Source organism: Simochromis diagramma, unplaced genomic scaffold, assembly GCF_900408965.1.
Source record: "Simochromis diagramma unplaced genomic scaffold, fSimDia1.1 OVJJ01000576.1, whole genome shotgun sequence".
Taxonomy (NCBI): domain Eukaryota; kingdom Metazoa; phylum Chordata; class Actinopteri; order Cichliformes; family Cichlidae; genus Simochromis; species Simochromis diagramma.
This window is the reverse complement of record NW_024387394.1, coordinates 409850-437643: the sequence shown is the minus strand read 5'-3', so window position 1 is coordinate 437643 and position 27794 is coordinate 409850. Positions and strand designations below refer to the sequence as shown.

General features: G+C 45.1%; 1 protein-coding gene across 3 annotated transcripts in view; it reads right to left on the bottom strand.

The window, feature by feature from the left end:
* Positions 1 to 27336, bottom strand: part of LOC120720306 (echinoderm microtubule-associated protein-like 4) — a 29772-nt gene extending 2436 nt beyond the window's left edge. The window contains exons 1-23 of one of the 3 annotated variants that reach the window (XM_040009919.1): positions 27044 to 27336; positions 23477 to 23662; positions 23260 to 23380; positions 20366 to 20557; positions 18673 to 18813; positions 18520 to 18545; positions 18324 to 18359; positions 17596 to 17719; positions 17105 to 17254; positions 16948 to 17017; positions 16690 to 16791; positions 16508 to 16603; positions 16291 to 16425; positions 13142 to 13277; positions 11723 to 11871; positions 11475 to 11600; positions 11232 to 11369; positions 11088 to 11155; positions 10912 to 11000; positions 10425 to 10522; positions 2130 to 2217; positions 1918 to 2016; positions 1664 to 1794 (exon numbers count right to left, since the gene is read on the bottom strand). In XM_040009919.1, coding sequence (XP_039865853.1) covers positions 1664 to 1794; positions 1918 to 2016; positions 2130 to 2217; positions 10425 to 10522; positions 10912 to 11000; positions 11088 to 11155; positions 11232 to 11369; positions 11475 to 11600; positions 11723 to 11871; positions 13142 to 13277; positions 16291 to 16425; positions 16508 to 16603; positions 16690 to 16791; positions 16948 to 17017; positions 17105 to 17254; positions 17596 to 17719; positions 18324 to 18359; positions 18520 to 18545; positions 18673 to 18813; positions 20366 to 20557; positions 23260 to 23380; positions 23477 to 23662; positions 27044 to 27068 — 2526 coding nt within the window. In that variant the 5' untranslated portion in view covers positions 27069 to 27336. The remainder of the gene's footprint in view (positions 1 to 1663; positions 1795 to 1917; positions 2017 to 2129; positions 2218 to 10424; positions 10523 to 10911; positions 11001 to 11087; positions 11156 to 11231; positions 11370 to 11474; positions 11601 to 11722; positions 11872 to 13141; positions 13278 to 16290; positions 16426 to 16507; positions 16604 to 16689; positions 16792 to 16947; positions 17018 to 17104; positions 17255 to 17595; positions 17720 to 18323; positions 18360 to 18519; positions 18546 to 18672; positions 18814 to 20365; positions 20558 to 23259; positions 23381 to 23476; positions 23663 to 27043) is intronic. The other 2 variants (XM_040009920.1, XM_040009921.1) reach the window with 2 other exon arrangements.
* Positions 27337 to 27794: the final 458 nt, after the last annotated feature.

Here is a 27794-nt window from a genome sequence, read left to right as displayed (position 1 = left end):
CAGACCTGCTTTGGTTTACCTGCGAGAGGTTTCTCAGGATCCACTTCAAGATAAAGTTTACTTTTATAGAAAATGAGTTTACATGCTATGCAGCATGCATAATCGTTGTGGCGGCTGCATGGAGCTGCAGCTTCAAGACTGCTGATTGACCAATCAGCAGGACACTTCTGGAGTGCCAGCTAGTTGAGGTGTTTGTGTCTGACTGGAAGCAGATGTCAGAACAAACAGAGGACACACTGAACAGATTAAACCTCTCGGCTGGCTTGGGAACAACTCTGTGTCCCACCAGAACAGTTAGAGGAGGAGAAGACAGGGAGGTCCTGGGATCTCTGATCAGATGGCTGCTCTCAACTCAGATCTCAGTCTTTGAAACCATCCATCCATCTTCTTCTGCTTATCCGAGGGCCGGGTTCACAGGGCAGCAGCCTAAGCAGAGAAGCCCAGGAGACATCCTTGTCAGATGCCCGAACCAACTCAACGGGCTCCTTTTGATGTGGAGGAGCAGCGGCTCTACTCTGAGCCCCTCCCGAATTGCTTAACTCCTCACTCTAAGGGCGAGGCCAGCCACCGTTGGGAGGAAGCTCATTTCCAACAACTGTATCCACGATCTCATTCTTTCAGTCACTACTCAGATCTCGTGACCATAGGTGAGGGTAGGGACATAGATCAGTAAATTGAGAGCTTCGTGTTTATACTCAGCTCTCTCTTCACCAAGACGGACTGCAGCCACTGTACCAATCCGTCTGTCGATCTCCTGCTCCCTTCACCCGTGAACAAGACCTCGAGATACTCAAACTCCTCCACTCCGGGGCAGTAACTCATACCTGACCTGGAGTGGGCACTCCACCCTTTTCTGGCTGAGAACCATGGCCTCAGATTTGGAGGTGCCGATACTCATTCACACCGCTTCACACTCGGCTGTGAACCGTTCCAAGGCGAGCTGGAGGCCATCACCTGTTGAAGCCAACAGAACCACATCATCCGCAAAAAGCAGAGATGAGGTTTTGAGGCCACCCAAGTGAAAGCCTTCCGCCATTTGGCTACGCCTAGAAATTCTGTCCATAAAAATTATGACCAGAATCGGTGACAAACGGCAGCCCTGGCGGAGCCCATCACCCAGCAGGAATGACTCCAACTTATTGCTGCCTATGTGTACCAAGCTCCTGCAACCGTTGTATAAGGATTGAATGGCCTGTAGCAATGGGCCAGGCACCCCATACTCCAGAAGTACTTCCCACAGGGCACTCCGACGGACACGGTCGAATGCCTTCTCCAAGTCCACAAAACACATGTAGACTGGTTGGGAAAACGCCAATGCACCCTCGAGTATCCTTGAGAGGATAAAGAGCTGGTCCAGTGTTCTGCGACCAGGACCGAGGAAAACCGCATTGTTCCTCCTGTATTTGAGGTTCGACTAACGGACGGACTTGCCTTTCCAGCACCCTGGCATAGACTTTCCCAGGGAGGCTGAGGAGTTTGATCCTCCTCTAGTTGGAACACACCCTCCGGTCCACATTTATAAAATAAGCCTTTGAAACCATTTCAGTTTAAAGTTTTGAGGAGCTGCTTATGTGTCCTCACAGCAACGTTTAAAGAGACGCTTTTGGAAACACATACAGTTTGACGATTAGCATTTTCAAATGTGTGTTTTTATGTGTGTCACCTTGAAGGTGGAGCATGGGTAGGCGAACAGGTGAACTTTACAGAAGTCGTCAGCCAGAGCGATCACCTTCCTGTTGTGGGACCTGATCAGAGCATTGATGTCGGTGCCATCTGAACCCTCTGGCCAAACACCTGAGATAGGCAGACAGAATTTCAGAGTTAAGAAAGTTGTCCTGATTCAACAGTCAGGGAAGTATAAACATCTTCAGAATAAACACCCTAACACACACACACACACTCTCCCATTGTACTGACCAAACACATGATATCCCAGGACGCAGGTGTAAGTCGCCCAGTCGATGTCTTTACACTCTGAACGATTTCTGATATATTTACAAGCGTTTGGAACGTCCCCTGAAAACAGACATCTGTCACTGTACACCAACAAAATACTGCAGTATTACAGTACTCTGTGATAACAGTACACAGTACTGTAGTGCCAGAGCCTATGATGAGAAGGTACTCACAGTAGAGGATCTCGTAGTCTCCAGAGTTGGACATGATGAAGTTGTTGTCAGGTGACCAGTCCAGGTGGGTGATGTAGCTCGAATGTCCCTGTTGAAACATTTAGTTAACTCATGAACACACCTGAGCACCACCACAAGTGTTTCCAAGTTTAACCCACAGAGGAGCTACATTCAATCTTGTAAAGTGGAATTTGTAGTTAAGGAGAGCAAACACAAGGGCCACTCTTGCTCGTACTGTTGTTGCTCCATGAGCCGCAAAGGAGAGCAAAGTTATGACACACAAAGAGTTGTGTGAAACATAGTGTTAAAAACAATGAAAAGTTTCACTGTTGTCTGTGCTTGTCATGCTACATTTTATTATCTTTGAAGTGTTTTTACTGCAGTTCTCCCGTTCAGTCGGTCTCTGCTCTTTTCCGGCCCACTTGCAACCAATCAACATTAGGCAGTCGCTTACGTCATCCGCTTTGTCGAACGAACGGTTAGGATCTTGGAGGACTCCTCTCCTCCTCTCTGTCCAACCGAGTGGGACATGGATGGACACGTTTGCAGGACCATAAATCCCGCTTCAGAGACCTCTCCTCTCAGGTTCGCCTCTTATCACGGTAACTTGCACATGTGAAATTACCATCTACCATTAAAGTTACATTTGGAGGTGAGGTGAGGCTTTCAAACCTAAGAGATCTGAACCAACTGCCAAGCACATAGTACCATTAGGGTTGGGCGATTGGACTAACATATCAGCTATCGACGATATGCTGAGCCCATCGACGTTATTACATGGGCGATTTACAGTGTTGGGAGTAACGGAATACATGTGCCGGCATTATGCATTTAAAATACAAAATATGAGTAACTGTATCCTGTTACAGTTACCGTTTAAAAAGGTGGTATTCAGAATACAGTTACTTTGCAGAAATAAATGGATTACACAGCGGTCTTTTCCTGTTTCATATGTTAGGCTATGGTCTTTCTATTATTGGTAATTCCACACCGGTGGAAACCCAAACAAAACACACATTAAGAGGCTGTAATGTCTGTGTCTCAATCTCGCGGCCCATGTCACCTCTACTTGCAGCCCGCATAATGACGTAAAGAGATATTTTTAAAAATTATTTAATATGAAGGCAATAGGCAGAGTGTTACAGGCATAGCCCTAAAGAATGTAGCCTTATGGGCAGTGTAGTCCAGTTGTAAGTATTAAGACACTGCAAAAAGTGCAGCCTTACCTAATGTCCACCTACTGTTACTCATTTATATTAAGATTTAAACATCTAGTTGGTGTTGGTATGGAGAGTAACCTTCAGTAATAGTAATGAATCACACAGCAATAGGACATTCGTGTAGCTGTAAAAAGATGATAATATATTAAGTAATCCAAAGTTTTCAGAATACGTTACTCTCATTGAGTAACGTAACGGAATGCATTACAAAATACATTTTGGGGCATGTAATCTGTAGTGGAATACATTTTAAAAGTAACCTTCCCAGCACTGGCGATTTATTCGTTTGCCCATGAGTAAATTTGATAATAATAATGGAGCGAATAGAAGCAGTCAAAAGAAAAAAAAGATAATAGAGCTGTTTTAACAGCACCCTCTTTCATTTGAGAGCAAATGCCCCCTCCTCAGAGAGCACCCAAAAGCTTGTTGATGGAGCTGCAGAAGCTGGTGATAGCCTAGCATACTCAGCCGGATGGTGGACACGGACATCCTCATGCAAGTTAGTCAGGTTTGAGTACTTTGCTCGCATTTTACATCTGCACAAGTGGCACACCGCTTTGGTTACATTCTTAGGTTTACCTCTTTCATCCCAAATTCATGACTTTTTTTATTTATTTATTTTTAGCGCTGTTAGCGTTAACATGCTGTCATCACGACAATTAACCCATCTGGAGCGCAGACTCAGTCAAAATCTCTGAAATGTCTCGCATTTTGGGTAGTTTGTCCAAAGTTTGTTCATTCTGCGCTCCAGATGGGTTGAGCAGGTTAAAAATGTTAAAATTCATGGACTCCTAAAATGGCGGCGCGTTAGCTAGACGCACACTTCCCTCCTCCATGAATCTTTGCCAAGACACCTAACATAATATCAACTTTTGAAGTTAAACTCTAACGGTATCCACGCTTAGGACTCTTTTATGTCGTCTGCACCAGGTAAATCGGGCAGGGGTCGTGGTAAACCCTCACAACCTAAAATTGATTTCGGACCAACTAAACAAAGTGGAAAAGCTAAAGCTAGCGCCATGTCGGAAGAGTCAATTAGCGCTGAAGAGGAAGGACCAAGTCACGCTCCGATTCTTGAAGCTATCAAAGACTTGAAAACAGACTTCTCCAACAGGTTTGACGGAATAATGGCTGCAATTGAGGGAGTGAGAAACGAGGTCGGAGAGTGTAAGGAGCGTATTGTAAATGTCGAGACACGCATTTCCGACACTGAGGACACGGTCGATAGCCTTCAGAGAAAAGTCCAGAGTCTCGAAAAGAAAACCAGAGATATGGAGGACAAAGTAATGGACTTGGAAACAAGGGCCAGGAGGGCTAACCTGAGACTGGTGAATTTACCGGAGAAGGTGGAGGGAACGGATGCTTGCGCATTTCTGGAAACCTGGATCCCGGAGACGCTGGACATCCCTCTGCTGAAATCAAAGCCATTCCTGGAAAGGGCGCATCGAATCGGCCCGAGAAACGACCCAAACGCCCCCCCAAGAACACTGATCATGAAATTCCTGAGCGATAGGGATAAGGCAGTGGTGCTGAAAGCGACCAAAATCAAAAAGCAAATACTCTACGAGGACAAACCGGTACGTTTCTACCCGGACATGGCAGCCGGCATACATAAGATGCAGAAAGAGTTCGACTCCGTGAGACGACAGCTCCGCAGCATGGGGATAAGACACGGGATGCTTCTCCCCGCCAGGCTCCTGGTGACCTACAAGGATAAAACACTGACTTTTGGCAAACCGGAGGACGCAGAGACTTTTGTTACGCGGATCCAAGCAGAGCGGGATGAATAGCGATACGGATAGAGTTGGTAAAATAATTGAACGTTTTGCTTGGCAGCTAATTCCTGGGGCTACTGTGAACTGATCATTGAAATATATTCACACTGAACATCTGTACATGCCTCCGTTATATCTGTACGGGGGTTAAAGACGCTGGTGATTACCTGCATTGTGAGTATACCCCCCCCCCCTTTTTTTTTTTCTTTTCTTTTCTTTTTTTTGGGGGGGGATCGATTACTTTTTGTTTTCCAGGAGGACTCTCTGAGTTATAGTTACATTTAAATAGAGTTAAAGCACAGTAGACCCCTAACATTTAATTTATTTACATGAGTATATTTGGGATAGCAATAAATTCATGGCAAAGCAATTATTATTTGTATGTAAAAGCTAACAATGGAGGGAGTGTTTAAGTTTAGGATAAGTCAATATCAATAATGTTGGATCATTCCTCAATAACTGTGGACTGGTCATTAGCATTACCGGAGTGTGTAGTAAGGAGAAGGGGAAACTGGCCCTTAGGTCAGAGGGGTTGTGTTCAATGGTTGATGCAGTTAGAAGCATCTGTGTTGTCTGCATTGTTTTGGTTGTTTAAAGGTACACTTCTATATACTAGCATGAGAAGATCATCTGAAAATTGCAGCTATGTCCAATGTTTTAGAAATTAAGATGACATCGTGGAACTGTAGAGGGCTGCAAAAACTTAAAAAAGTTAAACAAGTGATGAGAAGGTTAAAAGATATGCATTCCAAAATAATTTTTCTCCAAGAGACTCATCTTACTGGAAAAGAGGACTTAAAGATTAAGCGGAGATGGCAGGGAGAGGTATTTTCAGCACCATTTAACTCCCAAGCGAGAGGGGTTTTGACTCTAATACACAAGTCCGTCCCCTTTAATGTTTGTAAGGTGATTGCAGATAGGATGGGAAGGTATTTGATTGTTCAGGGTACTCTCTATACAGAACCTCTGATTTTAGTTAATATTTATGCCCCAAATAAGGATGAACCATCTTTTTTTAATAACCTGTTCTGCACGCTGTCAGCACTTAGTGGTCAATATATTTTAGCGGGAGACTTCAATTGCACTCTGAACCCAAGTATAGATAAATCATCACATTTAGACAAATCTCATAGCCAGAGTAGGGAAACCATTCTTCAGTTTGCTAAGGAATTAAATCTTATGGATATATGGAGAGACAGGAATCCTGGTGTATCGACATATTCATGTTATTCAAGCACACATAAATCATACTCACGAATAGACTACTTTTTAATCTCAGCAAGTCTGTCCTATAAAGTGAACGGTTGTGATTATGGCAGTGTCCTTATCTCAGACCATGCCCCAGCCAGTCTGGTCTATTTGGATCCAGGGCTAGTACGAGATCCCCCAAAATGGAAATTTCAGCAAAAATGGATAAAGGACAAAGACCTACTGGCGTACCTTGACAAACAAATTACTGATTACTTTGAGCTCAATACTTCTGAAACATCTCCGTGTATTAGATGGGAAGCATTCAAAGCCTTCATTAGAGGCCAAATAATTAGCTTCACAAGCTCAAAATCTAAGAAGGCCAGACAAAAGCTGAAATTATTGGAATCGAAAATTAAAGCTACTGAGGATATGTACTTTAAGAACCCCTGTCCCAAGCTGCACCAAAGTTTGCTGTTATTAAGAACCCAATATAATGAAATCTCAGCTTCAAAAGCTACAGCTAACTTATTAAAACTTAAGCAGTCCGTTTTTGATCAAGGGGAGAAATCAGGTAAAATTCTGGCTTGGCGTATAAAACAATTCCAATTGGAAAGATCAATCACTGCACTTAAAAATGATAAAGGGGAAACGATCTCTGACCCTGCTGCAATAAGTGACTCTTTCAAGGCCTATTATGAAAGGTTATACAGTTCTGACTTAAACCCAGGTGAACCAGACCCCAATTTTTTCTCTTTTCTTGACAATATGAATATCCCCAGAATAGAAGAAGAGGAATCCTTGAGACTGGGGGCTAAATTGACTCTGGACGAAATCTCAGAGGCAATAATGAGTATGAATTCTGGAAAGGCTGCAGGGCCAGACGGTCTGCCAATTGATATCTATAAAAAGTTTGTATCCAAATTAAAGGCACCCCTTTTGGAAATGTTTTCTGAATCTGCTCAAAAGGGGATACTCCCACCCACTCTGAGAGGGGCCTTAATTACACTTCTTCCCAAACCTGGAAAATCGAATGATAAATGTGAAAACCTGCGGCCAATTAGCCTCTTAAACTCAGATTTAAAGATACTCTGTAAAATTCTAGCAAAGAGACTGGAGGGCCTTTTGCCAGACATCATCAAGGAAGATCAAAATGGGTTCATGGTTGGGCGTCAGGGATTCCACAATGTTCGACGAGTGTTAAATATTTTACACGAGCAAGGGGGGTCTTCAGATACAGCTTTCTTGGCACTAGATGCCGAGAAGGCTTTCGATAGGGTGGAATGGCCCTATTTGCTTGAGGTTCTTGGTCGCTTTGGTTTGGGAGTGGGATTCTGTAACTGGGTCAGGCTTCTATATAATAACCCATATGCAGAAATAATTACCAATAATGTTATCTCAAAACCAGTTGAGATTGGAAGAGGTTGTAGACAAGGTTGCCCCCTATCCCCCCTTTTATTTGTAATTGCAATTGAACCACTTGCTATTGCTGTAAGAGAACACGGTGTGATCACGGGTATAGAGATCGGAGGGCTCGACCATCGAATAGCTCTTTATGCTGACGATGTGATCCTCTTTCTTAAAAATCTGGGAAAATCTATTCCAGCCATTTTAGACCTAATTGGAAAATTTGGACATATTTCTGGTTATAAAATCAATAAATCAAAATCTTCTATAATGCTTTTGAACTCAGAAGAAAGGATGAATCCACCTAAATACACCTGCCATTTTAGAAATGTGAATCAGTTTACTTATCTAGGTATTCAGATTGTCCCGAAATTGGAAGAGGTGGTGAACCATAATTATAGTCCAATTATGACTGACGTATACAAATCAGTGGAGAGATGGTCGAGTCTCCAAATTTCACTGATTGGTAGAATAAATATACTAAAGATGAACGTTCTCCCTAAGCTTCTGTATCTGTTTCAGAATATCCCCTTGCCACCCCCCTCAGACTTTTTCCTTAAAATAAGAAAACTGTTTAATCAGTTTTTATGGAATAACAAGCGTCCCAGACTTCGCTTATCACTTTTGTACCTGCCCTTTGATGCAGGAGGGCTGCAATGTCCTAACATGGTTTGGTATTACTGGGCAGCCCAGTTAAGAACTATAATGTTCTATTATGCTGCAGAAAAGCCCCCCGCATGGAGAACTATTGAGTCTCTCTCTCTTAGGCTTCCACTTCCTACATATGTATACTCTGATAAATATAATAAACTCAAAGACATTACGCTTAATCCTATAGTTAAAAACATGATATATATCTTACATGTCACTCAAAGATATTTAAACGCAAAATCTCCCCTCTCCGTTTTTAGCCCGATTTGGGGCAACAATTATTTTGCCCCGGGTAGGGCGGACGGTGGTTTTAAAATGTGGGCAGACTCGGGGCTGGGACTGGTGAAGGATGCTTTCGGGGGTGATGGAAGACTTTTAAGTTTTGAACAACTAATCTCTAAATTTAATATTCCCCGAAAGCACTTTTTCAAATACCTACAGTTTAGGAGTTTTATCAGGTCTTATCATAATGATTTTACACATATTCCCCCGCTGTCCACATTAGAGAAAATCCTAACCAAAAACCCCACTGGTAGAGGGATGATATCTGAATTATATAACTTGATGATGACATCCTCTCCTGATTCATCTGCTGCTAAGCTTGAAGCTTGGAGGTATGACTTACAGGAGGACTTGACAGTGGAACAATGGAGTAGAGCATGTAAGCTAGCCCAAACACAGACAGGGAACACACGTCTAAAATTGCTACAATTTAATTGGTTGATGAGAGTGTACATAACACCAGAAAAACTTAACAAATTTAATATGCAGATTCCTGATATCTGTAATAGATGTGAAGAAGATAAGGGCACATTGCTCCACTGTTTATGGTCATGTCCAAAAATAAAGGAGTTTTGGGAAGAGGTTGGAGCAATGATAAAGGAGATTTTGTCAATTAAACTTGTGATGGATCCCAAACTTTTCCTACTGGGATTATATCCTGTAGGGTGTAACATAGATCATTTTGAAAAAAATCTTCATAAACATGGGAATACTACAAGCAAAGAGAGTGATAGCTCTAACGTGGAGGAGTCTTGGCAAACCAAGTATTTCACATTGGTTCAAAGAATTGTCTTTATGTTTACCATTAGAGAAAATTACATATACTCTAAAAGATAAACAAGAAATTTTCCAGAAAATTTGGGGGCGCTACATCCAGTATATTGGGAATAAAGATCTATCTGGTTTACTGTGTGAGACAGGGACAGCCTAGCTATTCCCTGTACAGGACCACAACCATATGCTGCAATGTGAAAATTATTCTTTAAAATCTGTCAGAGGTCTCATGGACTCAAGTGCTTTCATTGAATGTACCTTGTGTTTCGTTTATTGTGTAAATTTGTTTGTGTATGTACTTTATATATGTATATATGTAAAACTTTAATAAACATAATGTTGAAAAAAAAAAAATGTTAAAATTTCTGTGTTGTAAACGCGCAAATCAGTCCGTGCATGATTACAGTCGCCCATCGTTGATTATTGGACTGATGATTGTCGTTTGTAAAATTTTTACATATTGCCCAACCCTAAGTACCACGCCCATGGCTCTGGTACATTGCACAAAGTGGATGGAATACAGAAGGACGACAACCTTCTTTGACTTTTCCTCAAATGAAGTTGAAGCTTGGACATATCCGTGTGTTCTAGCAGAACAATGATCACAAACACACATCAGAAGTGATTTTGGACAAAGCAGGCTAACATTAAGCTTCTGGAATGGCCTTCCTAAAGTCTGCCCTCAGCACTAGAATATTTGTAAACTATGCTTACAAGCTGGGTCTGTGCCAAGAAACCAACCAAAACAAACATTACCAATTCTGCCAAGACGAGCAGCCTAATATCAGTGAGAAAAACGCCCGAAGCTTGTTAACTGATACCAAAACATTTCGTTACTTATCCAAGTAATTCACCTGCATGACGAACCAATATTTCTCCCACTGAAAACACAATGTCCAGATGAACAGATTTAACTTTTTGGGGCAAACTGAACAAACTAACGGATGCAACAGGGGCAGACAGGTGTTCACTAAGCTGCAATTGGTTTTTTGACTCACCGTGCACTTCCCGTATCGGCTGTATTTGCGTCCTTGTTCAGAGACGTTGTAAAGGTAAATAAAGTTATCGTGAGATCCGACAGCCAGCATGCTTCCATCTGCAGAGAGAGATAGAGAGGTGCATGCTGAGATTTGTGGTTCTCTCATAACACCGTTATGATCTTCAGTTTAATGAGTGTCCATGTTCAGGGGCTGCGTCCTGTGGCTGACACCGCATACAAGGTGGAGCTCTGTACAGCATCACAAACATCTGCTCTTGTCACCTAGCAACCACATCAATGACAGCCTACATTCTCAGAAATCTCTTAAATTTATTTACAACTGGAAGCCGTTACACAGTAACATGATATCACACCAAGAGGGCTGCCCATTGTTAGCGAACAGATAAAGATGCTCCGAGGTCAGCCGAAAGCTGGCGACCTCCAGACATCTGTGAGGCACACAGCGTGTTGCAGCCACAGCCCGTGAACAACGTAGCTCCACCCACCAATGGAGAAGCGCATCACTGACAGCTGCTCGTTCCCATCGGTGTGAATCCCCACCAGGTCGTTGGTTTCAGCATCCAGAACGTACCACCTGACAGGGACCAGAGGTCAGAGGTCAGACATACAAGGAAAGCATCTTTGAGTTCAGGTAGAAAAAAACACAAAACTCTGTACTGACTTTCCTGATCGCGTTCCTATGGCGACCACAGCGCCACTTGGATGGAAGTCTGCACAGTGTCCGTGTTCCTGAGGAGGAGAAACATGCAGTCACCAATGACCAATCGATAAATAATCAATAAATTGCCTCCCCGTCACCACGCACCTTTTCATCCAGCGTGCGACTCCACAGCAGACTGTGATCGCTCGAGTTCCAGAGGCAGACGAGCCGGTCCTGAGCGCATGTCAGAAACAGGTCTTTGGACGGGTGAGCCGCCAAACCCCACAGCTCGTCTGTGTGGCCCTGAACACATCACAACACAGAGGTACTGAAGTTTTCTGGTCAGTGACGCCATGCGATCATGTGACCTTCTGGTCTGTCGTCACTTCCCGGAGGCGTTTTACTAACCTGGACCTCAACCAGGAAGCCATCGTTGAAAGTTCCTCTCAGGATGAAGTTACGCGACGTCCCGACCAGAAACTCGTCCCCCTTCCCCTCAGACACCGCTCTGATGGTTCCGTATTGATCTGGGACCTGTGGGGATCAAACGCGTAGCCTCAGTCACGTGGCTGACACTTTAGATTTGTGGAGATTGACGGCCGAGATGATGTCATCACAGCTGAGTTTCATTGAGGTGTGCATGTGTGCTGCGAGACCTCGATCTCGCGGTGACGTTGCAGTTCGTGGTCCCACAGGATGATTTTTTGGTCTTTTTTTCCTCCAGTCAGCAGCATGCCGCTCCTCATCCCACACATACAGAAAACACTTCCCTCGTGACCATCGACATGATGAAGTATCCGAAAGGCTGCGTAGACACACAGACACACAGACACACAGACACACAGACACACACACACACACACACACACACACGAGAGGTGAGTTATCAAACAAAAAACTAAGCTTTGATTAAAGGATTTTTTTTTTTTTTAACTCTGAAAGTTGAAACAGGACGTGGCTGTTCCTAAATCTGAGAAACGCATCGTTCGTCTGTGACACGTCCTCTGGGGGTCACGTGACTAAGTGTTCAAAGCACAAAAGTGACCTCTGAATGAACAGAAAAGTTATGTTTCAGCCGTGACCGCGTCACGCACCTCAAATGTTTTCCCACATTTATTAATCTGAAACTCTGATCATGTGCGATGTCTCGTCCAATCATGTTTAAGGTGTCCCGACACAGATTTCTGCTCAGGGACTTTTCTGGACTTCCCCATGTCCTCACTGCTCCCACGGAAGTGCAAGCGGTACATGTTGGTTCTTCATGTTTACACAGGAAGTCAGAAAGTATGTTGCTGCTGATGTTCCTACAGGAAGCACCAACGTGTAACGTTCATGTAGATGAAAACAAACTGCTTTAAATAGGTTTAGTTCCTGCACTCTTTTTACAGAGCAGCTCACAAAACAACCAGCGGGAGGCAGCAGATCATAATGAAAACACTTCCTGTTCCTGCAGATTTCCTCCAAAATCCAAGTTTCCTGTTGCTTGTATGCACCAACGTGCTGCCAAGGGGTAAAAAATCCATCTCCACTTTCACTGTCTTTTGTGTCCTTCTCAGAAAAAAGCGCTCAGAGTAGAATTTCAGTAGAAAATCGTTTAATCCCTGGCATCACGTCTCTAAAAACCAGTTTAACAACATGACAAAAACCATTACTGAAACTGGGCCAACACACACACCCTGTTGTTGTTCTGTGGTTTTTCTGTAGTCGGTTGCTTACAGGACTCTGGAGCTGCTGGTTCTGGTCGGTTTAAATCAAACTCTTCACTCTGACATTTTCTGTGACCTTAAAATCAGCGAGACTGTCGTTTGCTTTAGCATCGAACTCTGAAGCTGTAAAACCTGTCGGGATCCGTCTCGTGCAGGGAAACGCTTCAGGGCGGATACCAATGCAAACTCATTAAACAGGCCGAGCTTATTTCATTAACAAGGCGAATGGCGTTTTACTCAGGATGAAAATATGCACGTCGTTTCCCTCACAGCGTCTCGGCTTGTTTGTTTCTCTGCTCTGCGGCTGCCCCGTGGCACACACCTGCACGATCTTTATGCAAAACACCGTGAACAACCCCAACCCGATACCTCGAGGCCCCTTCCCGGCCGGGTTCTCCGTGGCGCTCCTGGTCCAGACCAGCAGCCTACCCCCAGAATCTCCAGTGACGATGTCTCCGGTACTCAGAAACGCCAGGCACTGGATGAACTTTGGCTTTTCGTATTTCTAGAAAACAGGAGAAAGCAGGAGAGGAGCGTTGGAGTGAGTTCAAAGAAGGACCCGGGCTTCCTCTGAAGACAAAAAGCTGAGAAAAATCTTTGATTTAAATCAAGTAAAAAGTGTGTAGGTGCAAGTTTAATAAGCTCGATGTTTCTGCTGTGTTTTCATGGCTAGATGCTTTTGTGTTTTCTGGACTCAGCAGCTGTTTCAGGGGATCTGCTGCAGAAATACCACCTTCATATCATCTGTTTAATTCTGTGATAAAGGGTTTTCTTTCTGTCCTCAGCCGGGTGGAGCTTCCTGTTCTCCTGTAGATTTTTACTGATTTTTCCTCTAAGAGCAAACAGAGGAAGCGTTCACCATGACCACTTTTTTGACTCCTTTCACTTCATCTGCTGCAGAATCTGTTTATCAGCTCACTGGGATTACGTCACCGAAAGTGAAACCAGCAGAGAAACAGGGGTCCGACTTTTCACACCCGGGGGTCTGTCTGTCTTTGCTCCAGATCCAAACATTTAATCACGTACTCACTTCCTGTCGTCACGTACAGCTCGTTCAGCTCAGCAGCCAGCATCACCAGCTCGTGGTTGTATGCCTCTGACTACACGCTGCTTACAGTTTCCCTCTATCACGCTCCAGATTCACCTTTAACCTCTGCAATGTCAACTGTTGTATTTTATCCATTGAGTGAGGCGCGTGTGACATTTTGCCATCGCTGGAAAATAAAATCTTAAGTTATGGTCAAAGAAGTGAATTAGTGAGGTCACAGAGACTTCTGAATCCAAACTGGCACAACCACGCCGAACAACCATCACTGCTTAAACTGCAGTGTTTTCAGCCCCTGCTGGGCGTCACTGCACAAACCCCGCCTCTAATCAGCTCGGAGCTCCTTCAGCCTCTCTGCGTCTACACCGCATCTTCTCTGCTGTGTAACCACAGAAAGCTGAGACTTCTTACTGGAACAAAAAACGAAACCCTTTTAGTGCAGCTTCAGTTTGAGATCAGAGACCAACAGGTATGAAACCACTGCTTGCTGTCCATTCAGATCACCTGTACCCACCGTTTATTGTTTATTGGGGCGATTGTGGCTCAAGATAGTCTTGTAATCGGAAGGTTGCCGGTTCGAGCCCCGGCCCAGTTGTGTCCTTGGGCAAGACACTTCACCCGTTGCCTACTGGTGGTGGTCAGAGGGCCCGGTGGCGCCAGTGTCCGGCAGCCTCGCCTCTGTCAGTGCGCCCCAGGGTGGCTGTGGCTACAATGTAGCTGCCATCACCAGTGTGTGAACGTGTGGATGACTGGATGTGTGAAGTGCTTTGGGGTCCTTAGGACCAAGTAAAGCGCGTAAAGCAAATACAGGCCATTTACCATATTGTGTTGGTAATAATAATAGTAATAATAACTTTATTTATAAAGAGCTTTCAAAGTTCTGTACAGCTATTTGAAAATAAAAAGATAGATAAATCGACACATAGCAATTAAAGTTAAAAAGATAAGAATTTAAAAAACTAAATGGGACAGAATTAAGACATGTAGGAAAGGGTGAACAAGTGGGTCTTCAGAGCATGCCTGCCTAATATCTTGAGGGAGGTTGTTCCACAGAAACGGGGCACGAAAAGAAAACGCACGCTCTCCAATTGTTTTTTCCTGGCCCTAGGAACCTTTAGAAGGCCAGAGTCCTGAGATCGGAGAGCAGGGGATGGAACGTAAAGATGTAAAAGGTCGGAGAGGTATGAAGGTGCCACACCATTTAAAGCCTTGTAGGTGAGCAGCAGGACCTTAAAATCTGCTCGTAGCCAATGAAGAGATCTCAGTACAGGGGTACAGTTTTCGTTAAAATGCGAGCAGCTGCATTTTGCACCATCTGTAAACCTCTAAAACTTTTCTTTGGTAGCCCAGAAAGGAGAGCGTTACAATAATTGGCGATGTTCCTCAAATGATCTTTGTTATCTCTTTTACATGAGACTCGAAGGAGAGCACCATGTCGAACCACACACCCAAGTTTTTAAATCTTGTCCCTGCAATTTATGACATAGTCGTCAATTTTCAAGATGAAATTTTAGGACACTTATTGACATTTTTGTGGTCCAGTGACCATCAACTCTGTCTTATCAGTATTTAGAAGCAGGAAGTTATCTGATAACCCGACCTTAATTGCAGATAGACAAGATTGTAATTTAGACACCTCAGCACAAAGCAAATATTTTTCTTGTAAAACAAAGCGGGGCCTAGCAAAAAAGGTTTGGGAACCACTGGGTTGAAGGAACATAAAGCTGCAGGTAACAATGCGTAACAATGAAAGGTTACATTAAAAGAACACCAAGAGGCAGCAGACACAGAGCATACATCAATGGTCCAAGTACGGAGCCCTGAGGCACCCCATGGCTCACTGCGCAGGTCTCAGAGAGAACTAACAGTCTGAGATCTCCCAGACAGGTAGGTTCTCAGCCATGATAAAACATTTCCTGTGACTCCAATAAAATTTTCCAGCCTATCCAATAAAATACATTGATCCACAGTGTCAAACACAGCACTTAGATAAACATTGCAGAACCAAGAGACGGCGTGTCATGACACCCAGCGCCATCAGTGTGGCTGATAGCGCAGGCATCAGGCAAACGTCTTTATTTTCATTGTTCTAAAAGCCTTCGTACACGAAACTGGACACGTTCTAGTATTTGCACGTACACCAAGCGCAAGTTTGTATTTTGGTTTTATTTCAAATAGTCTAAACTTTATTTGGACAGCAGCTGCTAGTAATGCTTTAAGGCATTTAAATCTGACATACTGTTACAGACCCCCATCTCAGGGTCAGTCTGTCCCATTTAAACCATATGGTGTTAAATACCGACCTCCCCCGGTGCAATCTTCTTCCCCACCATCAAAGCTCAGCACAGCTTGATGCCGCAATTTGGCAACAGATTTGATGGGTCTTTTTTTTGTCAATCACAGGTGCCGATCGTGAATCTATGAGTGTTTAATCAGTGATGAGCACTGTTACAGTTAAACTGCAGAAACTCACCCCAAAGATTCCCTGTTTACGAGCAAGCGCGTTCCCATTCCAGCTCCAGAAAAAGATGTGGGACTTCCCGCAGGTGACGATGGTGTTTTGGTCCGTCGGGTGGAACTCCACAACCAGGACCACATCATTGGTGGTCTGCAAAAACACAGCATTTGAGCACAGGTGGAACACGTTGGAACCGATAAAAACCGGTGCAGTAACAAAAACGTGGGCTCACCTTGATCTCTGCTATCTTTGACTCCTTCTTCCAATCCCAGACTGTCAACATGTGGTCGTTACTGTCATCAATCACACTCAGGTGCCGACCAGAATCCTGAGAGACACAGCAAGGTTGATGATGCATACAGCTGCAGGTATGTGAAAACTACAGCTCCCGTGGTGCACCTGACTGATACTTACAACTTTGGAGAAAGCCAGGGAGCCGACGCCTCGTTCAAACGTTAGCTCACCTATGACGTGGAGCTTGGCCAGACTGACGCTGTCCCAGACATGAACTTGAGCCTGAGAGGGACAGCACCCTTGTCTTAATTGTTTTTATTTATTTATTTAAAAAGTTCTATCTATCAGCAGCTCTCCTGTTAGCCTCGGTTTTCGACTCGTATTTATATTTTCCTTTTGTCTGAAAGTTGACCTTAAAAACGTGGTATGTGTTCTTACCCGTCCATCTTTGTCCACTCCTGCGAGCTGTCCCGTGGCAATCCGGATTTTATCGGGATGGATGGCCAGGCTGACAGAAACAAAAAGAGCAGCTCACTTATCTGTCGCCTCAAACAGCCAATAGGAGAGCAGCAAGTACTACGGAGCTCTTTCTCACCATTTGACACACTCGCTGTGTCCGAGGTAATGTCTCTGAGTCCGCTCCTCGTAGTTAAACAGAACCACGACCGACGCAATGAAGTAAACAATCTCTCCGGTTGGAAGGAGGTAGATGTTTGCTCTGCAGTCTCTTCCCCGGTAACCGTACCTGCACGAAGTCAAGGAAACACCTGGACAACAGCTGGAGATGTAGTCACATTCACAACAGAGCAGGTGAGGGATGCATGAAGATCTCTGAAGGCCGTGACCTGCTGATGCTTAGACTTTGGTTTTACTGATATACACAGATAACGCTGACCTGCCACACCTGTGGTCTCTCCTGAACTTCCAGTACTCTGAATTTTGGCCTGGAATTCTGCATTTAAACACTGAGCTTTTACACATCAGTGTCAGAAAAGTGTTTCACTGCATAACACCTGTTTTATCAAAGCGGCCAATATTTATCACTGCTAAGTGTAAGAGCGCTCCCGTGTCCCAGGTGAAGGATACACCCACGCCAGCTTCAGTCTTTCTGGAGGAAGTTCAGTCCGAATGTCGTTGTAGTTCTCCACGTCTGAAGGGATGAACATGGTGATCGGTCGACCACGCATGAACATCTTAATAGCATTCCCCTCTGAAACATTAGACAGACATTCCTCAGACTAGCACGGCAGTCCAACCCCAAAGCATAAATCCCAAACTGCAAAGCTAATCCTGTCAGAGTCTAGTGGGTCTAGTTTTTATTGATTTGGCAAATAAATATCGGCATTGAAGCAGATTTGGTTACAGATGTTCTGTCTTTCAGGTGTGACAGTTGTTAGCAGAGGTGAAACAGGCCAAGATCTGAAAGGTGCTGCTGATTTAAGAAGAAAAAAAAAAAAAGTAAGACAGATGAAGAAACTTGAGGCTTTAAAGCTGTGCAGGTGAGGCAGCTCGGGCATGCGTTTGTGTGTGCGCACGGTGGGTGATTTATCTGATTGGGAGTGTGAATAAATTTCTTTTATTACTTTTTCACCTTATATGGGGGTAAATGATGTCAGGGAGTCAAACACAGGTATGACATCACCTGAACAGTCTGAAGGAGTAAGAGCAGGTGTGCGAGCGAGACTGGCAGCATCAAGCAGAGTGTGAGAGAGCAAGAGAGAGAGCTGTGATTGGTGCAGAAACAGGGAGCGCTCATACAGCAGCCGCTAGCACATTAGACCGTTAGCTTGCTCCGACAGATCGTTACGACTTACCAGCTTGGCTGTTTTTCTCTCGAGTCGAGATTTTGGCTGGTTTGAGACAAAGACACGATCACTGAGAAACACCAACAACAGACAACACAAACAGCAGCAGCACGGCCTCGAAGACAAGAACGCTTTGAAACATCTCCGAGGCTTTCTGTCTATTTCTACACACGATGATGATGATGAAGATGTGTGTGGTGTTTACCTTGGCTCATGACAGGATCTCTGTGCCTGAAAGAAAACAAAGTTTCACCATCAGTTTGTCAATATAAACACACGAAGGCCTGACAGTCCACAAAACAACGTCTGTACCGCGCGCATGCTTTGTGTGTACTGCACGTGGGCTATGCGTCTGTACCTCTCGGTGTTCTTCACCACCTTGGCCAGCAGTTTGGAGGTGGACGCAGCTTTCACCAGTTTATTCCTGTTTTCATCTGAAGTGTCCCAGGTGCTGCTCTGAGAGCGCTCCATCCCTGAGGACCGCTTCACGCTGGGGCCCCTGAACACACACGCACACAGTGAGTATTGCAGTACTAATCGGGGTTCAGCTTGTAAGCAGGAGGAGGAGGAAGAATCTCTGAGTCGTTTGTAGATCTGAAGTTTTATTTTCCTGGATTTTAAATTTAACTTTTGAAGTTTCTCATCTGATGTTTTAGTGTTTTCAATGAATTTCTATGAGACGGCGATCCAGACCGATCAGTCGTCAGAGACCAAACACCACCTCCTCCAAAGAGCCAGAGGGACAAAGTCAAACATACAACTCGCAGAGAGGTTAGAGCTGGGATACATCAGAAACTCAAGACCCAGGCTGCATGAGGCCTGCAGGAGGAGGAGGAGTTAAAAAGAGGAGGTCCTGGGATAAAGCTGGGATGAGATCACGTTAGTAATCATATTAAAACAAGCAGCAGAGACTAAAGAGGAGCCAGGCAGAGTCAAAGGTCACTGCTCCGAAAGACACACAGTCCTTACCACGCCAGAGATCAAAGGTCAGTACTAAGAAGCAGGCTTTGTGGTTATGAATAAAGCTTTGTGAACACTTTGAGATTAGAAAGCAACAGATACAAAATGAACACCTACTGACCAATCAGATCTCTGGAAACTAGCATCACCTGAAAGATCCCACAGAGCACCGAGGGTCTCTGGGTTTAAGTTCCTCATCTGCACTCAGACAGAAAACTTTGCTTTTTATGTTTAAATGGTAGAAAACTTAAACTCATCGTGACTTTTTTCTACCTGCTTATTAGTATGGATGTGTGATATGACCAAAATCTCATATCTCAATATAAGACATCTATCGTCCCGACAACGATACTTATCACAAAATTTTTACATTTTCTGTGAATTCTGTGAATCTCAGGCAACTCGACTTGCGTGAAGTGTTTTCAGCTATGTGTCGTGTACCTGGAGTCGGGAGTTACATAAGTTGAAACGGCCACAATTTTCTTTGTGAGTATTTATTACACGGCGTGTTCTAAGGTTTATTTTTTAGCACCCGACGGCTCTTTTTAGCTTCTTGTCCGTAAACACTCTGCATATTATTTCACGTAATTCAGTTTATTTTAAAAAATCTCAGCAGGATCTTCAGCTTTATTGTGAAAGGTTTACATGGAAAATAAACAAGTGGACGGCGGAGCCACGCGATGGTTTTACCATTGTTGTAACGACAAAGCATAAAAACAGTCGCTTGTCTGTCCGTAGTGTGGTTATATTAAACATAAGAGAACGAGAGAACTTAGAGAAATTCTACAGTGAAAAACAAAACCATGAAAAAATAAACTGTAAACAGTTTATTTTGCGACACCTCGAAACAAACTATAGCGTAATATGAAATGATAGACGTTTTCATCGAACAGCCCTACTTATTAGCATAAACGTCAAATCAGCTGATCAGCAACACCTGTCCATGCTGGTCAGGTGATTCGAGTTTAGGTGGAGCAGAGCAGGACGGTGTGTCCCGGGAGGCAGGGTTAGTAGCTACGGACAGAGTGACATCGGAACAGTGACGTCACAAGCGGGCAGTGAAGCCAAACCGACAAATCACAAAATGAAACCTTTTAGGAGGGGCGTGGCCTTTACTGCTCTCAGAGGAAACAGGTGGTCTCTGTTGCATCTGGGGAGTGGGAGTGGTTGGGGGTGGGTTGGGGGAAAAGGGGACGGGGGATGGGTTTGTATGGTGAGCGATCTCCTCGTGTTCCTGGATCTCCGCCATCTGAGAACGCTGACCATCCTTCTTGTCTGCACCACTGTGGAAAAACCAGTAGCATGAGAAACAGCCTGCTGAGGTTCTGCTGGTTCCACTACGATTCTGTTGTAGTTCTACTGATGACAGATCAAACAGATCTATTGAGGTTCTAATTAGAGATGGACCGATCCGATATTACGTATCGGTATCGGTCCGATACTGACCTAAATTACTGGATCGGATATCGGAGAAAAATAAAAAATGTAATCCGATCCATTAAATATCACGAAAGCACCTCACAAAACTTGCAACACGCCGTAACTCACCTCAGAACGTTAGCACGTCGGAGCAGTATGCATCACGTGATAGAGCGGCTGTGGCATGCGGGACCTGTGGTGGTCTGGATAGCATTTGGAGCTTCGCTAGCAACCCGGCATTTCATCTCCGACAAAGTTATCCCGAGAGAAGTAAAGCAAGTGTGTAAGTCCATCTCTGAATGTTTGTAAAGCATTCCTGCGTTAAGCTTAACAAGCGATATATGGAGCGACTACCTCTTCTTGCTGCTACTTCAATCATGAAACTGCTTAACGATCAGCTGATCGGCTTTTCTGTCGCGAGTCCGTGTCTCTAGTTTGCTTTTGGCCCACTTTGCACCAGAAAGAGGAAACCAGCGGCTGAACAACAGCAGCACGTTTAAGCTTGATAAGCTGTTGTTAGAATTTATTTAATATTACTTTCTACTCGAGGATCTTTTTCTACGTAGCTGACGCTGGTAACTGTGCAGGGGCGGATCTAGCAAAGTTTAGCCAGGGGGGCCGATAGGGCATGAACAGGGAAAAGGGGGCACAAAGACATACTTTTCTTTCTTATTCTCATTTAAAATGTCGAGCTTTTAATAAATAATTATCTGACACCCAAAGTTTTACTTTGATGTAAAATGAATAGAAGTCCATTACTGTATATAGTAACTATTAAGTCTAATATATATACCCTAGTAAGCTATAGTACTTTTTCCTTTGGGAAGATACCATCTGTGCAGTCTGCAATTTTGTTGAAGAAAGATGTTGAATCTATTTAATATTTCTTGAAAAATAATTGATTTCTGTGCATTTTTTTTCACACTGCATCAAATTAAGGTTGATTACGTCGATTAAGCATCATGAGGTGGAGCGTGAGGGGTGGTTCCCTATTTTTTATTTATTTATTTTTGTTGTTGCTGGGAGTTGGAACCCTATTAGTTAGGTTGCTTAATATTTATGCTAAGTACTCTTTAAAATACCAGAATAGGGAGGATGGTGTAGGTTTAAGTTTATTAGATTGATCAGTATTGCTGAACTATGAAATATTTTGTTTTGCATACAGGTATAACAGAATAGCTTTAGTGTAGTTGTTGTTTTAAACTTGAGTATGAACTTATACAAAATGCAGCAAGATATTTAAAAAACAGTTTTGTTGATTAAAAAACACTATCGGATTCATATCGGTATCGGCAGATATCCAAATTTATGATATCGGTATCGGACATAAAAAAGTGGTATCGTGCCATCTCTAGTTCTAATCTGGTTCTATTGGTTGTCTGCAGCTGCTCACTGACTCGATCTATCAGCAAGTCTTCAGGTACCTTCAGGAGAGCGGGCGCTCTGGTCACGTCATAAACTGTGGTGTGACTAGAGATGGGTACCGGTTAGGGTTAGGCCATAATGGCACCGGATCTGATATAAACGGTAGTAACCAGACCGAAAAGCAGCACACATTTCGGTGCTTTTTTTCCCCTGAGATGTCACGCACTTTGGATTCTAGCCAATCATTTTACCTTTCCGAGGATAGTAGGCGGGCCCAGGTGTGCGTTCTTTTAGAGCAGAGCTACAGATTAAAAATGACCAAGGCGAAGCGGTCAAAGTCTGGCTGTACTTCACAGCAAAAGATGCAAACTCAGCAGCCTGCAACAAGTGCTTTAAGCTGATACTGTGATACTGTCAAAGGAGGTAACACCTCAAATCCGATGAAACACCTGGCGACGCATAGCGGTTTTTAAAAGCCGAGAAATGCACTGTATTTGATAGCTTGCTGCGAGACCTCACACTGAGCACATCTACTGCGGGTGGGTTGCCTGTTATCGACCCGGAGTTAGCAACATCCCCCAAAAACCCGAAGAGGAGAGTCCTGGCCCCTAGCCCTGCCAGTGTAGCAGAAATGATGAGGATGATGATGCAGCAGCAGCCATTCTTCTCTGCGTGAGTAGCTTAATGTTGTTCGTGTGTAATTTACGTTGAGTAGGCTAACCACGTTATTACATTAATGCATGTAAGGTGAACTAGCAAACACCGTCGTAGTTACATGCAGCTGTCTTCTTGTTTGATGGCAGATACTCCCTTCACCCTGGCCAAAAAGGCTAAAATGACCAAAGGAAAAAGTGGAAAACAGCTAAACATGAGAGGTTTTTGGACAATGTTTGTGTTTTTTCCATTGTTTAAGCACTGCTTCCAGCCAAGAGTGATACCATAAATCCCCTATAGCTGCAGAAAAGGCTAACATTGTTATCTTTTTACAAAAAAACAGCTGAACATGAGAGGTTTTTGGACAAAGTTTGTGATCTCCATTCTTTAAGCACCGGTTTGAGCACCGTTAAAGCACCGGCACTGTTTCAAAAGTACCAGTTTGGCACCGGTATCGGATAAAACCTAAACAACACCCATCCCTAGGTGTGACCTGACATAAATCTGTGTTCCTGGCATCCGCTTGCACGTTTTGCGGCGTTTTTACCTCTTGGCGGCAGACGACACAGTCTCCTTCCTGGTGACGGAGGTGGAGTCTCTCTTACGTGCGGATGTGCCTCCGTTGGCAATGCAGGACATGGAGTAGGCTTCACGCAGTGCAGCTCCACCTGCAGGGGGCAGGACACGACACAAGACTGCAGATTAAAAAGTCTTACGGGCTAATTTCACATCTCCACACATAAAGTTTTAACAAACACACTCACCCTTCCCACCGTGCTGCTTCTTGCTCGCAGAGGCCGCCGAGTCTTCAGAGGCAGCAAGGCGACGAAGGACGTCGGCGAGCGCCGCTTTCATCACTGTCAGTTCGTCCTCCTGCTGCTGGACACGAAGCTCAAGAGAGGACAGACGGTCGTTGACGTCCGATACACTGGCGCCGGACATACTGTCATCTACAGAGACACGGAAGCAGGAAGTGAACACAAAGCAAACAGGAAGGTTTGGATCCAGTTTAAATGGCGACTGGGGCAGGAGAGCTGCTCGCAGGCGGCCGCTGTAAAAACCCACGAGCGAAGCTTCAGCGGGAGAAAAGTCAGATTTGTGAATTCAGATCGACCATCTCACCATGATTGCTGTTCCAGCTAGGGCTGCTCAATTAATCGAATTTTAATCACGATTATGATCTGGGCTTTCAACGATCATTAAAAATGACTGAGCCGATTATTAGCCCCTCCCTCGTGCTTTACTCTCGCGCTGCTCCGTGTGGCAAATTGAGCGCACCTCTCTGCATTTCGAACACTTGTCACAACAATTAAGAGCAGCGGTCTCCAACCTTTTTTGCGCCACGGACCGGTTTATGCCTGACAACATTTTCATGGACCGGCCTTTAAGGTGTCGCGGATAAATACAACAAAATAAAACTAGTACCGGTACCGAAAAAAAGAAGATTTATTCATAACACACGTGAAAAGACCCAGAAAAACCGAGTAAACGATAAAAACAATAACAAAATAACGCTTAAAACCAATAAAAACACTGAAAACTATACATTTCACACCTGAGCCTCAACTCTCGCGGCCCGGTACCAAACAACTCACGGACCGGTACCGGTCCGAGGCCCGGGGGTTGGGGACCGCTGATTAAGAGGACCCGAGGGAAGCTCGGAAAGCTAAGCAGAAGTTATTTGGAGAGGAGAGTGACTGCCGTTGGTTGAAAAGAGCGGTAAAAAAACTTCAGTGGTGTGGAAGCATTATGGGTTCACGGAGTCAGACGTGGATCAAGTAGACACAGTGTGTAAACTTTGCTACGGTGTCGTAGCTGCACCACAGAGCAACACTGCAAAGTTCACTAAACATAGATGTTTACATTTTTCATTTATTTTTATATTGCAAACATTTGCACTGTTATCAGTATTTGCACACTATTTTATATTATTTTTTGACAATCTTTAAAGTCATTATTCAACACATTGTTTTTGTTAAATAAATATCGTCAAATAATCGAGATCTCAATTTCAGTGAAAATAATCGTGATTATCATTTTTGCCATAATCGAGCGGCCCTAGTTCCAGCCTCATCTACTTAGCCACCAATGCAAAAGCAGCACGTTGAATGACACGCCAAGCAACAACACACTGACCCATTGTGGGAAAAATGGAGGTCGAACATGTTTGGGATTCCAATGAAGCAGAAAATCTACGTCTGTGAGGACCATTTCAGTTAGGGTTGGGATTCAGCCAATCAACACTGACGCTTCTGCTCTAGGACCCCCCCCCCCCCCAAAGCTCCATGACCTCAGACTCGTGTATATACAATCAAGATCCAAGATTCTTTATTTGTCACGTGCATGGTTATACAGGTATAACACACAGTGAAATGTGACCTGATACGCTCCTCAACTGTGCAAAGAAAAAAAAGAGACTACTAATGTCGAAACCAAACGCGCACTCTCTGCGCTTGCTCCAGGAGGCTGACCGTCCTGCACTCAACCTGGAGGAGGGCAGTCGAACTCAGCTGATCTGTTTATTTGAAGATGGACGAAGAGCCTCGTGATCATAACCTGAAGCGTACAGGTATTTCCCCAAAAGTTGATTCTGTTCATCTGGACGTTCTCAGTGGGAGAAACATTTCGTCATCATCAGGTGACTCCTTCAGTCTCAGCTGACTGCAAGCTTCCCCAACCTTATAAACAGGACATTTGCACAAAGACTGAAACCAGCACCACTGAAGGAAGAGCATATTGCATACTAATGATCATAAACTGACCTACCAGCCCATTCATTCAGTGGTGCTGGTTTCAGTCATTGTGCAGATGAACTGAGAACATCCAGGTGAACAGAATCAACTGTTGGGGAAACACCTGTATGCTTCAGGTTATGATCATGAGGCTCTTCGTCCATCTTCAAATAAACAGATCAGCTCCAGGTCGAGTGCAGGATGGTCAACCTCCTGGAGTGAGCACAGAGAGGGCGCGTTTGGTTTGGACATGAGCTCAAAGAAAAAGCTTCTGAAACAAATGTATTTCGTCTCTAATGTTAGAGAAGAAATATGGAGCAGCACAGAGGTCAGTGCGCAATCGTCCTCTGAGATGATCGAACAAAAGTGTAATAATGAACTTTACCACCTCAATGCAGCAGGTAGAAACTGATGTTCACCAGGAAACTACAGCACAGTGCGACCTTCAAAGATCACATGACAGAAAACACCAGACACGGAGAGCAAAGCTCACCCTTCGCACCAGCACCACGACACACACTTCAAAATGAACTTAAACCAGACGCATCGTTTCTTCGCGCTTCCTTCAAACCTGAACTTGAAGATGGTTCTTATTGAAACACTCAGCCAGTCTGAGCGTGCTCAAAGCGTGGGGCTCGGCAGTGGTTTGGCGCTCCTTTCGCCCCTAGCAGAGGTGCGCCTCATAGCACTTCTGCAGAAAGCAGCTTTGAGCTCTGAGCCAAGTTCTCTGTTATTCTTTCACAATCACACTAAATAATCGTGCTCAGGATTTCAGAGCCATGTTCAACAAAACGCAGACGCCTTCGTGTTTGCACTGAAGCACACATCCTCCTGACCTTCCTTCAGCTTCCTGAGGCAGGAAAGCGCCACGGCAGGAAGATGGCCTATGACTGGACTGAGAGAGAAACACAGACCCAGCAGGACCTGCTCCCAGCACCCACGGAGCCCAGGAGGAGCGAGTAAGACCAATAATGGCGCCCAAACCTGCAGTGCATGTGGACGGGACCCCCGTGTTCACACATGGTTACATGAACAAATAAGAAACCCTGAAAGGTTCAACTTCACTGTTTTTAATGTTAATAAAGAAACACTAAACTTCATTTCCTGAGTAAATCTGAACAGCTGAGCTTAAATGTATGTAACTCTAACACGCACGTGCACGCGCACACACCGAGGTGTGAGGAGTGAATCAATAAGTCATTTCCTGAGTCTTTGTTCCGCAGATCAGAGTCCACGCGCGTGTGCGCGCGCACACACACACACACACACACACACACACACACACACAGTGCGGTGTCTAAATTGTGGTTTGCGGCCCTGCGGTTGAAACAAAGCCGAATGTACATTTCTGAGCCCGTCTTGGCTCTCACCCCCCCCTCCGTAGGTCTCCTGCAGGAGGTCCGGTTCTGCAGAGCCTCCTTCAGAGGAGGCCGTTGGTTTTGTGGCCCTGCAGATGCCGGAGGGGCGGTGCATACTCTCTGATAAATACACCAGTGACACGTGTAAAGCCGCCACAGGCGCGTGCGGCTCCCGCCACCCCGCGGCAGCGCGGGCAGGAGAGAGGGCGCCGCTCGGGGCTCGCGCAGCGGCCGGACTCACCCAAACTGCCGGCGAAGCCGTCCATTTTCCGGGAGAAAAGCGGGAGTGGGGCCGGAGGCCTGCGGGAGGCTCCGCGCACACTGCGGGCCTCCGTCCGGGTTTTCACCGCCGAGACGAGCCGAGCTGCGTCTGTCCCCGCCGAGCCGCCCGCCGGATCTGCCGGTCCACAGACGGAAGATCCCCCGCTTCGCTGCGGGCCAAAGGAGCAGAAGTGGCCGAGAGAGGAGCGAGATGAGCCGCGGAGCTGCAGACGGACGGACCGACGAGCATGCGCGTTTCCGACTCCGCCTGCTCTGGCAGCGCGCGCTTCGCCTGGAGGAGCGGGGGGGGGGGGAGCAGGAGCCTGAGGAGGCTCGGGTTTCAGAGCCGCTGCTTCCTGTTCAGGTGCTGCAGCGCCGTCCAGCGGGCTCCCCGCGCCATCACATGCGCGCGCAGGAGTCCGTGCCAGAGTGCTCTTGAGCACCTGTGAGTGACACACACAACCCTAACGACCCAAGTACAAGGGCTCTGACGTCACACAGGAGGTAATCAATAAAACGTCTCTGGAGCGCCTTACACAGTTTCAGCCAATGAGTGAGCCTCCCAGGTAAGGGGGCGGAGTAAAGACTCCGCTTCCTCCAACAGCAGCGATGATGATCTCCAGCATTCATCTCGGAGATGTCGCGGGTCAGAACCACGTGACTGACTCACATCCTGTTTATGTGAAACACGTTAAAGAAATCAGCTGTGATCAGGTGGCTGCAGAGGCTCC